The 14,445-nt window shown below is 34.6% G+C and overlaps 1 protein-coding gene across 4 annotated transcripts in view; it reads right to left on the bottom strand.

The window, feature by feature from the left end:
• The window catches only part of ATP11A (ATPase phospholipid transporting 11A), a 112,160-nt gene that overhangs the window by 31,082 nt on the left and 66,633 nt on the right, over positions 1 to 14,445 (bottom strand). For all 4 annotated transcript variants that reach the window (XM_032680292.1, XM_032680293.1, XM_032680294.1 and 1 more), the window contains exons 5-15: positions 13,787 to 13,894; positions 10,905 to 11,033; positions 10,289 to 10,392; positions 7,644 to 7,694; positions 6,112 to 6,176; positions 5,648 to 5,729; positions 4,207 to 4,357; positions 2,817 to 3,014; positions 2,167 to 2,340; positions 687 to 850; positions 308 to 379 (exon numbers count right to left, since the gene is read on the bottom strand). In XM_032680292.1, the coding sequence (XP_032536183.1) occupies positions 308 to 379; positions 687 to 850; positions 2,167 to 2,340; positions 2,817 to 3,014; positions 4,207 to 4,357; positions 5,648 to 5,729; positions 6,112 to 6,176; positions 7,644 to 7,694; positions 10,289 to 10,392; positions 10,905 to 11,033; positions 13,787 to 13,894 (1,298 nt within the window). The remainder of the gene's footprint in view (positions 1 to 307; positions 380 to 686; positions 851 to 2,166; positions 2,341 to 2,816; positions 3,015 to 4,206; positions 4,358 to 5,647; positions 5,730 to 6,111; positions 6,177 to 7,643; positions 7,695 to 10,288; positions 10,393 to 10,904; positions 11,034 to 13,786; positions 13,895 to 14,445) is intronic.

Genomic DNA, 14,445 nt, shown 5'->3' with positions numbered 1-14,445 from the left:
ATATAAAAAAGGAAAAATACCCACAGTTTCTAAAACTGTTAGGAACTATGAGATTAGCTCATAAACCTCACACCACATCTTTGTTGTCATATCAATATTTTGTACTGCATACAATGTCACACTACTAGACGAAGTAAAATATAGAACTCCGGGGTTTATTAAAATTATCAATATTTTATTTTTCTACAAAAAGGTAAGGTTTCTGACTTTCCTGATTAAAAATTAATGTATAAGGAAATAATGATTTATTAAACACATCAACAAAAACTCTTCATCAGTCTATTCTGTTATATTTTTAACCACTTACTTTTCTATGTTATTTTCCCGATTTAATATCTCCATAAAATTGTCCTTCAGCCTTAGATAAGTGTACCCAAGTCTGTAAAATGAAACACACATCTAGAGAATGAATACAACAAATATATAATTATCCAGTTTAAGCATGTCATAAGGTTTTAAGAACAAGCTTATATTCTGAAAAAAAACCCCATAACAAACCAACACCAAAATCCCAAACTGCTTTTAGTTGATTTTAGAATATGAATAATTATGACTGCACATTAAGAAAATTATCAACTGTAGATTACTTGGTGCTTTGTATTACAATTTTTGTGCTCAAAACAATTTTGAACTTCAGTGATTAGATCCATAGATTAAAAAAGCATAATACCTAATTACACGCATACCTCTGTATTCCTTCAACTAAAGCAACTTCATCAGGTGATGATGATATGTATATACAAGGTCTTTTTGAGAGCTGGTTTTTCTTCAGTCCATCGACACTGTCATCATCTTTTACTTGAACAGTGTGGCAAAGACAAAGAGCTCGGAAAAATAGTTCCTCTCTCTCCTAAAAAATAAAAAGAATAGTTGTCATTATGTGTTATCATTTTTAAGTATTGCTTTGAAAACTTTTCTTTTGGAAGGTGAACTCATTACTGCTGTTCCTTATCAGACAAAGGCAGTGTCACAGGTCACCTTCCCTTTAAGGGGAGCCAAGTCTTTCCCAATGGCAACCACACAACTGCTTCACAGCTGCTTCCACCACTAGTGTTGCCCTGCGAGTCAAGTTTCTGCTGCCCAAAAGAAGATAGTGGGCAACTTCTGCCTCCTCTGAGCACCACCATGCGGCTCAAAGTGTTTTTCTTTTGCTTAAACTTTAACAACTTATATTAATTAAATACTAGTCAAGGTACAATTTAGGAGTCCTGAGTCCACACAGAAGGATGCAGCACCTGGAGCACAAGTCTTAACAGGGAGTACAGATTTCAGTCTCTTAAGCAGCTTGAACACCTCTCGGAGCTACATAAATTACCTGAGTGCACACATTTTGGCAGCTGGAGCCAAATGCTTTCTAAAAAATTTCACATTATTTGGTAATGACAGCTTCTTGCATCAGAAAGGTATTTCTATTTCATGGATACCTGGCTGTGTTGTACCCTTATTTGCGTATCTGAAACCTATCCTTGTGTACTGTCACTGTAATTCCAAGATAAAAACACAGCATACTTTGTACCACATTCTGAGGGCTATGGGTGAAGGGTATGGCCAAAGTATTATATGATACTGTACTGATCTATATAAAAATATATTTTCCTTTGGCTATGATTATCCTGCCCATTTACACACTGCTCACCTGTTGACATGTGAAGACTCCTTAACTTTCAACTTACTTTTATTTACACAGCAAAAGAGCCATAGTATATACATGCTATGTGCAGCACACTTCAGATGTGGTTATATTAAATGACATTTTAAAGTAATTTAATTTGATCATAAACCATTCTTTGGTCACATCTTCATTCAGTGATGACTAAGTAAGTGCTTGCACTGAGCACTCTTCCCCTTGGAGGAGTTTCCTGCCTTGCTTTCCCCTCTGTAGCTAATGTTAAACAGAAACCAGTTATTACATTTCTTTAGTTATTAACCAGAGGAAGTTCTGTATTTTGGGGTTTTAATTCAGTCTTACATTTGCAGTAAGATGAGAAACTTCTTATTAAGCCTTTACATCTTACTCTAAACTAGAAAAGGAAAAATGTCTATGAAGTTATCTACTTTGATTAGTGAAATTAAAGAATGTTGTATTTCTAATATTCCCTTCATCAGTACAGTTCAATTTTTATGTTTCATTGTGAAAAAACGACAGCACAGAAAGAGTTATCATACCTTTCCACTTCCTCCCGGAGATGAATCGATCATATCAATGCCTGTACAATCATGGAGAATTTGGCCATTGCAGATAACATGTGGTACATAAACGTGCCCTTCAATACAACATTCTATGAATTCCATGTTGTTCTCAGTTAATGTTCCTGTTTTATCTGTGAAGACATACTCAATCTGCAAATGAGCACAAATTAAAACCAGCAGGAATACAACCAGAGATTTTCCATCATCTCTTAACAAAACTGAGTTTATTACTGGATTACATCTTTCTTTAAAGATCCCTAGGCAGGCTTTTTCAGAAAAGGAAGACGACCATTTCTTTTGGCAGTTATCTTCACAGAAATGGAAACAAAATGCACACAAATTTAATTTCCCAGGGATTAGTATTTAATGCACATGCCTGGATTTGCATCAGTTACTGTCAGAACAGTCTTTAGGGTAGCATCAGAATTCCATGCTACAATTATGTTAGCTTAAATGAGGATTCTGGACACATGCAGTTATACATATGGGCAACGTTACCACTCTGGAAACACTCATTTTGCCTCAATATTGAAATCCCTAAAAAACCCCCACCTTTAAGTAACAACTTTAAAATAAACTGCACTAGAGACAGTTGGAAAAAAAAATTACCATTCAATGAAATTTACCTGTCCCAATTCTTCATTGAGGTCAGAAGTATTCACCAGTGGTCCTAGACCCGTGTCCTCATCAAACATTTCCTCATCCCATGTAAGGAAATAAGAACCAAGAAATTTCTGCATTTCCACAGTGACATACATGGATACAGGAATAATGTAGTTGAAAAGAACCATGAATGCAAGGAAGTCTGTAAAAGCTCGAAGAAACTGCCAAAGAAACAAGATGAAAATATTGATTTTTCATGTACCATCAAAAACTGAAAAATTACTACATATATTTACTTTTTTTTTTTTTCAAATAACTTTAAAAGAGTAAGCAGTGCCCTTCACAGCTCCAGTTCAGCATAGGATGTAGATCTTCATGGTTTATAACATCACAACTAATTTGGCATGAAATAAAAATTTTTATTTTAAATTTGCATTTTTCTTTAGACATATGGGTGTAGAATGCATAGCATTGTGGCAAAGTTCTAGAGCAACTAATGAGAGTGGTGAAGATGTATTTGAGAACAAGGGAGAAAATAACATGTATGTTCACAGATTACCAGAAAAATACTGTAGAACTATAGCAACTCTTCCAAGGATTACCAAACTAAGTAACTTTCAGGCAGCATTTAATTAATAAACAAAGGGATTCCTTTCCCTCTCTCAGAACAAGTAGAACATGTGCAGACACCCTAGCTCAGTTTTTTCAGTGGTGGAGCTATAGTCAACCTGCTGAGCGTGTTGAAGTAGTGCTACTGGTGGCAATGAGAAACCTAGAAAATGCCTGGCTAGCATGTGCTCATCATGCATTTAGGGTAGGGAAGCAAATTTTCCCCTAGTTTGATTGGGAGGATTTAGTGAAATAACACTGTGCTTTCTGTAGCTCAGGGTTCAGTTCATTACTTTGGATCATCTGAGTATCCATTCTGGACAACAACCTTGTTTCTGTAAGAACATCAGACACTGGTAACTCTTGATGCTGGCCTCTAGTTCTCATGAGACAGCTATATGAAACCAAGTTTTTGAGGGATATTTTTGTAGAGATTCCCACAGTAGATTCTTTTAAACATGTCTGTTACAGGATTGCCAATAGCTGTGGGACTCCTTCCAGTCTTGTATTTCTCTGCAAGAGGTTAGTCCTTTAGTAATTTCCATAAATGACAGGCACATCCAAAACACTTCCATGAAGCTTTCTATACTAAGCCAGACATTTTCTCATCAGTTAAATTCACACATACAACTAAAGGGCAAAAATTTAATATACAAGCTTTCTACAAATACACTATCAGCATTGTTAGCAAAAAAAGCAAAAATTTATGACTGGTAAGTAAGCAAGCTGTATATACTTTTCAGTAAATACTTATAAATTAAGGGTTTAGAGAAACTTTTTTTGTATTTTAATTTACTTCCATACCAAATTTCTTTTCCTTTCTGGTTCTGTTTTCTGATTATACCATGGCTCATCACGAAATGGTTCACTCTGCCAGACATACTTCAGAACAGTATTTATTAGTGCTTTACTGATGAGAATACAGAGGTATACAATAAGAAATACATTCATTGATCTAAAAAAAAAAAAAGGGCAAAATAAGAATTCCATTAGCATATAAGCTATAGAGTTCATTAAAAAATGTACTTGTGCTTCAGCCTAATCTTTGTTGCAAGTTTAACAATACCAAGATAGTATATAACTTTTCTATGGTCTTTTTCCAATGAAGAAAAACATCGAGGACTATTTTCTATTTAAAATGTTAACTGCTATAATTGTTTCTAAAATGCGTGACACATTACCAAAACTAGCATATTAGTGAAAACAATAGCATAGATAGAGTCATAACAGAATAACTGGGCTTGCCTCTGCAGACCTTTTTATGCCATTTCTCTGAATCAATATAAACTCACTCACATAAGTACTTTTATAGAAATATAAAACCATCAAGAACATTTTGCTTTGTAGCTGTAATGTTTTAATAGACAGATCTAAAAAAAGAACAAGAACATTTTGCATTTAAAATTATATTTTTATTAATGATGGGTCCAACCTAAAAGTCACGTTCACATTAATAACAATAGAAAGAGACACATTGTCATTGCTTAGTCACTGCATAAGAAAAGGGCTGTCAGCTGGTCAGTACAGCTTGCCTCAGTAAATGACATCTCGTTTTTTACAACGTTGGACCCCTTACTCAGAGCTGATGAGTTCAGATAGCAGAGTAGGACTAGAAAATAATCTAATGTAAAAACAGTAAGTGACCACTGTCAGCTCATTCCTTAAGGATAGTAGTGTCATACTTTCCCATTACACATGCCTATATGGAACTTGTTAATTTTAGCTAAACCATGGAAAACACACCACAGACAAGCACTGTGTTACTGCAGCTCACCAAAAGTGAAGTGCATTAAAAAGGTTATTTTTACTGAATTCAAGACTTAATTGCAATGAAAAGCATTGAATGTTAGCATAATAAAACACTTCATGGCTAGTCTTCACAAACAAAGATCTGGAAATAAAACACACAGCCTTGGAAAACTGTCAGTAGGTGTACTCCAACCAGTGAAAGAAAAGTCTTCTGGTACAGTAAAATGTCATATCTTAAAAACCTAGGCATTAAATTAAAATTTGTTAAACATTTAACATTAATAATAATTCAGTCTTGAGAAACTTTACTTATATGGCCTTATATGACTGGTATTATAACTAAAAAATATTCAGAAAGAAGCAAAATCATAACTCCTACCTCTTTTTTTTTAATTTAAATCAATGAAACATACACTGTTAGAAAAAAAAATAAATCCCATTTTCACCATTCAAGCATGCAGTTTTCAACCCCCAAAATAAATAATAGAAATTTTACTTTTCTACAGCAGATCGCTTCTGTGATTTTGCCTGGTAATTTAATGCCATCTTAGTTTCCATGCCAGTGTAGATAGCAACACCTGAAATTAGACAACTTGTTTACTAAAGGCTGTACAGTACAATAACTTTATAAGAGTACAATTCACTAGATTATTATACTCTGTCATTTCTTTGATTTTCTTTAGTCTGAAGAAAAAGAACAAACATTTGGATGATACCCCAAAACTAGAAATGGCTTTAATATCTTGGTTCTTAGAGGGAAGTTTTAAGCAGCATTTAAATCCCATTCCAGTAACAGTTTTCAACTGCTAAAGTGTTCCTATGCAGCATCAGTACCCCTTATTAAGAAGTTGTAAATCAAGTGATTTAAAAGAAATCATATACCCAGTAGTAACTGTACAGTTTTTTTCATGTTTGCTTATTAATTTGGTGTCCATTCAAATAGTCAATACAAATATTTACCAAAGATTCTTTCTGTGTTCTTTAAAGTGGCTCCTCTAAGGAGCAGATTTTCAGATCCTAGTGGCCTGCAAAACATAAGTATTAGAAAATAAACATTTAGAGAAAAACATCAGACCTTGGTGAAAGTCATGTAAACCAGGAAATTAGTCTTATTCAAATACTTTTATTTTGTTTAAAAAACTTACTAGGAATATGTAATATTTGAAAATTAAAAATAAACAATCAGATGCTTAAAATTAAGCTCATAATTTCACAAGGCGAATCTTGAACCAATGTACCTGAAACCCATATGTGTAGGCACATAAATAAAGACTCATCATCCTATTTGCACAGTTCTTACTTTTAAAAATACTGATTCAAGTCTGTTTTAGGCTTATATAAACTATAGTGTTATGTATGTTAGAATTATTTATTAAGGAAAATACACTCTTCCACTTTAAGTATAAATGGCATGTAAGATATCTTTAGACACTTCTTGGAAACATTTCAAAGCATGTCAATGAATATAGGTAAAATAACTTATTGAGGCATAAGGGAATTAATGTAAGGATACCCACGCAGTTTAAATAATATTTTGGAGCATGATATGTAATAAATAAATCACCATAGGTGTTCAAAACCAAGGACTACTTTATAGAAAGATTGCATGAAGAATTATCAGATTCTATCCATACAGCAACGAAAAAAACCACAAGAAGTAAGTCCAGTGTTTTTGAATGTTATTCAAAGTTTTCTTGTGGTATAAAACTAACCCAAAATCACAAATTCTAAACAAACAGGAACTTCAGAGCCATAACTCTGATGTAAAACCTGAAACTAGTTCCAGGAAACTAGTGGAGTGATGTTACATTAGTGACACAGATCAATCGACATTTTTTATAGCAGATTGTGACAGAAAACAAGGTATCTGAAGAGGTTAGGAAGGCACTGAGACAGAACTGAGTAACTCCCCATATGCTGGGATCTAGGGTATCACCCGAGCAAACAGCTTTCCATCCTATTGCTTTGCCTCTATGTGGCAAGGACCCAAACAAAATCAGGTACAGCAAACTGGATGTTGCCTTCCTTGCACACACAGCACTATGGGCATTTAGACCCTTAGTAAAATTAAACATGATTATTTGACGTGTTCCAACTCTTCAATATCTAAGAAGAAAAATGAGAGAAATAAACAAGTGATACTATTCGTACTGTTTAGTGCACTACCAAGATCTCATGCTAATGAGGTATTATTGTACAAGTGTTATCAAGATCCTAAAAATTATTTACTATTTATTTACAACTATTTACAAACTCAATACATTTCAAATAAAATTGAAATGAATAAAAACAAAAATATAAAAGCAGAAAAATATGATTGGAAAATGAAATATTTATGATTTATGAAATAACAGTCTGGAATTTTTTAAGGAAAAATATTCTATCATTAAGACAAGGTAGCACCATGCTGGTGAACCAAAGATAATTCTCATTATTGATATTTATTCAACCGTGAAAATGTTTAAATATGTAGAAACTCTGGATTTCCCTACCTTGCAGTAGGCTCATTCCTATCATGGTAAACATTTATTCGACCAACAAATCTGAAAGGGAAACATACAAGTAGTTTAACAGCACTGCTAATAGATTATTTGAGAAATATTTTCTAGAAAGTATTTATCACAGTGAGCATTTTCCAATTGAACAAGCTCAAGTTATCCAGAACATGAACAAGAACATAGACATATATATTGATACACACTTAAAACATGTAAGTACAAAAATATACAGAAGGGGAAGTCAGTGTAAATTTTGCATATAAAAAAATATACCAGATTATAAAATTAGGGATAAATCTTCTAAGTAGACCCAGGAGCAAGAAATAGCAAGAAGACTTATTCCCTAAACTGCCTGAGATAAGTCAGTGTAATTACTATCCTTTACAACATCTAAAGCCTACAGCTGAATTAAAACCAAAGCAAACCAAAGCATAGAGCCAGTAAGTAATTTTCCCTCTGAATATCTCTAAGTACATCTTATCTGTATGTGGTGGGTTGACACTGGATAGCTGCTAAGCACCCATTAGCCTCTTGTTCATTCCCTCTCCAGCAGGATAGGGAAGAGAATCGGAAGAGCAAAAGGAAGACCATAACAGTTTATTAAACAAAGGGAAAAAACCAAGTGATACAAGGGCAACCACTCACCACCTCCCATCAGCATGCCCATTTTCAGCCAGTCTCCAACAACAGCTACTTTGGAGACTATCCCACCCCAGTTTTCTTGCCACAGAATATCCCTCTGGTAAACTGAGGTCAGCCATCCATCCCCAGCCTCTTGCCCACACCCAGCCTATTTGCTGGAGAGGCAAAGCCAGGAACAAAAAGTTTGACATTCTGCAGGAATTTGTCAGCAATAGCTAATACCCTGGTGTGCTATTAACACTGTTTTATTTAGAAAAACTGATACAAAGAAAACTGACGCCATTCTAGCCAGATTCAGTACACAGTACTTGCACTGTATCTCAAATCAAAGGGGATTAAGACCGACATTAGTGTTACGATTGGTAGAAGAAAACTGTGGGGAGCTGGTGGACCTGTTACCCTGAAAGGGAACCTCTGAGGTTCGCTGGATCGGTAACCTGTCTGCTCAGAGAACATAAAACACATTAGGGCCACATCTAAAGACAATGTACGTCTGTTATGACACATCATACTATGTGCCTTTGGAAACAAAGATTCACCACTGTGATTTGTGGAGAGAAAAAGTGCCAAGTAAAAATCAGCAGAGATTCAAGCTTTCTACCAACAAGCATTTTCATTATTCATCTGTCAACAGCTGTTGCAACAAATTCCACCATCTAAGATAGCGTAAGCTTCAACTTTCAATGATTTGCTTTGTGAGCCAGGTATTTAAAAAAGGACTAAGCCTTTGATGGACTTGATTTTCTAAAGAATCTGTTACCATGCAGATTTTTAGACCAGTTTCTTGGTCACTGAGATTGGGGAAAAGAGGTACCTTCACACCTCAGAAACAAGAAATGTTTTCTCTGCATCTTCCAACAACATTTGTCAAAAGAGTACATTTTTGTTTGTCGCCATATTGCTTTCTGTGTATTATTTCAGCTATTTTTACTGTGGCAGAAAAACCAAGTGTTTTCCCAACAGTATGGGCTTTTTGTCTTTCACTATTAAGGAAGAAACCTGAAAAGAGGCTTCTAAATATTTATCAGTAGGTTTAGTGAAATTTTGTACACTACTTTTGTAAAATATTTTGTATTGCATGACTTTAAACAACTGCAGAGGTTTTTCTTCATGTGCTGCATGTTTAGTTTTTAAATGTCCTGCTAATCATGATGGCTTCATGCTATAATTAGTTAATATAATTAGCTAATATCTCAAAGCACATGTTCTGAGCAGATGTGCTCAGATGTAAATCTGTATTCCAAAGAGTCTTGACAATTTAAATTTTTTCTGCCCAACTTCTTGTCAAATTTGATTAAATTAACAGTAGCTTAATCAGTCACATTACAAGGTAAAGTTTTCATATCAGGAGTAGAACTGTTTGCCATTTTCTTGTTATTCATTTGTGCTCAAATGTTATTATTTTCATTCTGTAGTTTCTTTACAAGAATCTTTTTAAGCCACTTAAGCATTTTGTTAGTGTTACTTTAGTTAAAACTAGATAATATAATCTGTAAATCCACTTAACTGGGCACACATAAACTACAATACTTTGCAATATGCTGAAAGCAAAGGAATGAGTGATGGTGCCATAAGCAGCCTCTCCGCATTGTAGAACACCCCCTCTTTCCCTGGAGGTTCCTTGAGAACTGCCTGTGGCATAGGGCTCTCTCACATACAGACTGAGTAAGGGTGCCAACATCAAGAAATGCATTAAGTGTTAGTAAAGCTTAATTTCTTTTCTATTTTCAGATTAAAAAGGAATTGATATTCTAAAATTTTCGTCACACTCCCCAGTGGATTGCTTTGTGCGATCTCTGGAGACCACTACCTGTCAGCACACCTGAGGGTGAATGACCTGCAGAAAAGGAGTATGGATGAAAGACTAACCTGACTTCCAGCTCACTCTGGGGTTCCCTCCAACCCGACAGATGCAGACAGCATCTTTTCATTATGATATTTTTCATAATTTATTGCTAGGGTACCTTAAATGAAACAGGTAAAAATTATTTTCTTACTTATAAAGGTCAGGCTGAGGTTGTTCACATTCAATGGTAGCATGTAGTGCATCGATTTCTTGTTCATTGTGAAATGCCTTTGTATCTTGAACAGCGTAGTAAGTCTGGAGTGAATAAAATGGTGTAAATAAAATAAAAAAGGACAGATATAGAAGGCAGTAATTTGCATGTGTACTTCAGATTGGCATGAAATACATTTACTCACTTTTACATAAGAGCTCATAGTTCAAATAAGATGCAGCGTTAAATGCTCCTACTTGGGCATCATCTTATATGGTCTTTTCCAAGCTTAATGATTCTATGATTATGTGCCAGTACCTTGCAGTGTACTCACAAATCAAGTCACGGTGAAAGCATTTAAGTACAAAAAACTTAGTGCACTATCTCTGCAACCTGCATTCCCAGATCGGACACAGACAAAATCACAAATAAATATGTTTTAAAACTTTTCATACAATAATGTTACTTTTAGAGAAATGAGATCAACTGGTAGAAACACAGATTACGGAAACTAGTGTATCTGCTCACACATATAAGCACGAAGTCATATTGTGATCTATGTAAAAAATTAAAAGCAAACTTTGCCTTAAAAAGAAAATGTAGAACATTTAATTACTTTATGACTGGATTCACCATCCAAACTAGTTGTTGTAACAAAACATGTTCCATCTCCTCTACTACTTGATAGAAATATTAAATCACATGGGAATGTTTCATCTTCTTTTACCATTACAATATCTCCAACCTAAGGAAAAAAACCACAAGAAAATAAAATGCATTTATATCGCAGCCCAAATTTAAGATTTCAAAACTAAAACCTAGATTCACACAAATATTTTGAAAATTCACCAATTTTCATTTACACTAGGATTTTGCCAGAGAGCGAAGAACTATAGAAAAATCTCTGAAAAACAGAATTATACCTTGTGGAATGACTGAGGTCTACCTGTCCTCTCAGGATTAACCATTTTGCAAGTACTGTCTTATTAAGTTTTGCAACACTGTTTGAGAGATGGAAGACATTATCCCTGCTTCAAGACTGAATACAACAAAACAGTGTTTCAAAACCAGCTGGAGATGTGAGCTACTCTCGTTGGCTCTTGAGGATAAGCATCTAGTTCCACATATTACAGTAAGAGGTAGAAAAAGCTAAGAATTCCAAGTCTGCCAATGAAAACAGGATACATTTTTAGAATTTGTGACTAGGTGTCCGTCCTGTTTTTATTCATGTTTACAGATGAGCAAATGAATTTTTATTCACGCACGCATAGGCAGTATTTTGCAGCATGTTAAAGTATCACAGAACAGCCAACCAACTACAAATTCAAAATATTCCTGCAAATCATTCATTTGAGAAAAAAGGCATTTGCTACATTTTTGGAGGTTACCTTTTACAAATAATTATAAACAAATTAACAAGTTGCAAAGACATACTCCACATCTTAAGAACATCAAAGTTTCAATAAAAATACCATCAAAAATATGTAATTCTTGCAATGTTTCATGTAGGTCAACATCTGTTCAATATACTTTTATGTCATAATTCATTATAATAAGACTCAGCTTAATCATTGTTCTTGTCATGTGCTTATAAAGCTAAATTCCAATACCCTCAGCAGCTGGCAGGAGTCAGTTAATTCTAGTTAAGCAAAATAGCCTGACAAAAATCAGCAACATTAACATCTTAAAATAAAATTTTTGAATTATGATAATAAATTAGATTTATCTATTTGTAGATATGCAAAAGGCTTTTCTTTTCTTAACCAATAGCAATGAAAAGTTGCAGATTGTACACCTGGCAGGGGAGAACACAAGCTATTAAGCATACTTGCAACTATCAGGTATGAAATTCTCTTTTTCCTTAACCCAAAACAAATAAAAGTACTAGCACATAGCAACTTCTTAATAAAATACAAAAGGTGTTCCAGCAACATTTGTCACTATGTCAGCTAAAGATGCAAAGAGAGCAGAGACAGGTTCTTCTCAGTGGTGCCAGTCACAGGACCAGAGGCAATGGGTACAAAATGAAACATGGGAGGAATCCATCTCTTTTTCACTGTGCACTGGAATAGGCTGCCTAAGGAGGTGTTGGAGTCTCCCTCCTTGGAGATATTTAAAACCTGTCTAGTACATGGTCCTGAGCAAACAGCTCTTGGTGGCCCTGCTTGAGCTGGGGTGTTTGATCAGACAACCTCCAGAGACACCTGCCAACCTCAACCGTTCTCTGTTGCTGTGAAAAAGAAACCTCCTCTTTTAGCAATTTTTTTTCCTTTCTTTAATCGAATATCTAAAGGGTTTAGGTGCAGAAAGGTCTACTTTTATACAATCTAGTTTGCTTTCTCATGTTATACAGATCAGAGAATTTTACCCATATTTATCCATATATACAGATATCTCTTTCCAAGCAAATATTTCCTATGTCTGTCTCTCCTATCATTTACTTGCTCAATACACAATCTCTGAAAAGCAAGGAATAGAGGAGAAATTAAGAAAACATAGGCAACAGATTAACTAATTGAATTCAAACTTCAGTTAATGCAGTATTTTTTTTGTTTGGAATATTTAACAGGTTAGTTACACACACAGAATTCTCAGCATGTGACATCTTAATCTGGGAAGCCCTAGACAGAAGCTATTACACTCAAAGGGAAGGTCACAGCAGAGAGGCTGTGAACACTGTTGACGCCTTTATGCCCAAACGCAGCAGAGCAGAAAAAGATACCCCAAAAAAACATATTAAAAATAAGAAAATTCCAAGCACATATCTATCAAATTTTCTGAGTTCTAAAGAAAATGATGATAAAAAGTTAATCTGCTCATGAAAAGAGGGGAAAAAAAGGCAGCAAAAATTAATTTCTGAAAATAACCCTCAAAATCTCAAGAAGGGAATGTAGCAACACTCAGAAGGTCAATGAAGAGACTGTGGTTTGCTGGGTAATGAAGAAAGGATTCAGAATGTGTTGTGTACATATGTATGCATATATCTGTATATATAGCATTGACTGTCACAATCATAATTAATAACTTATTAATGTGCATGATAGTAATTATGCCTCATCCCTGGGAGTGTTCAAGATCAGTTTGGATGAGGCTCCGAACAACCTGGTTTAGTGCAAGGTGTCCCTGCTCATGGTAGAAGGATTGGAACTGGATGATCTTTAAAGTCCCTTCCAACCCAAGCCATTCTATAATTCAATGATAATCACAGATGACAGAAATAGAATAAAGATAAATCGTGAGATTAATTTCAAGTTAAAAACTAGAAAATTATAGGAACATTTATCAAAGGAGTTTAACTAGGCAAAGAAAGTAGAAACTTAACTAGTTTATAAAAATACTTTATTCAAAGGCACTAAATTAAAATTAATATATTGTAGGCCTAATCTCCATAAAACGCAATAAATGCTATATCATCATACTATATTTCTCTATAATTTACTTTACATGTAAAGTGTGTAAAGCCTGACTCCCAAAACCTGTTAGATCATAGTTACTTACTCTTAATTTTCGGCTTTGCTTTCTAACCAGTTTACCATGTTGAATGAAATGAACAGGGTATTGATTTATTGCATTGTCAGCTTTATGTCGCAGCCAATCTTCATAACCCTAGAAAAGAGTGAAATGGAATGATGCAGTGATGTACATTTGGCTACAAAGACACAGAATAGCTCTAGCTTGCAAGCAAAATTTTAAAAATTATCCTTGATCAAGAAAAGGAAAAAAATATTCTCACTAGAACAAATGGAATTGTGATACATATCAGTACTACAGTCATGCTAGACATCTGTGAAAAACAGCATTCACAATTACCACTGGTCAACAACATTATGTATTTTAATGAAGACATTTTGATGAATAGGGATGTTTCCAATGTGCAGAACAGTTTCTGGTATTTAAGTGATCATCTCTTGCTCATGCTCTGTTGTCCCTTGAGTAAGTGCAAAGTACTTATAAAAGCAGTTGCCAAGAAGATAGAAGTGTACAAAATAGATCTGGAAAGACTGGGACTTCATCCTGCAAGATGATAAAGAGATGACCTGACTAGAGGTGGTCATACTTCCCAACTGTCATACAATTAAGCCAAACCTTTTAACCTTATATACAGTATACAGTTGGGAAGAATTTTTCAAAAGACTGTGCAGCGAAACCTATTTTTA

The sequence above is a fragment of the Chiroxiphia lanceolata genome, chromosome 2 (assembly GCF_009829145.1).
Source record: "Chiroxiphia lanceolata isolate bChiLan1 chromosome 2, bChiLan1.pri, whole genome shotgun sequence".
Taxonomy (NCBI): Eukaryota; Metazoa; Chordata; class Aves; order Passeriformes; family Pipridae; genus Chiroxiphia; species Chiroxiphia lanceolata.
Note: the sequence above shows the minus strand (reverse complement) of the source record. Positions and strands in the feature narration are given on the sequence as shown.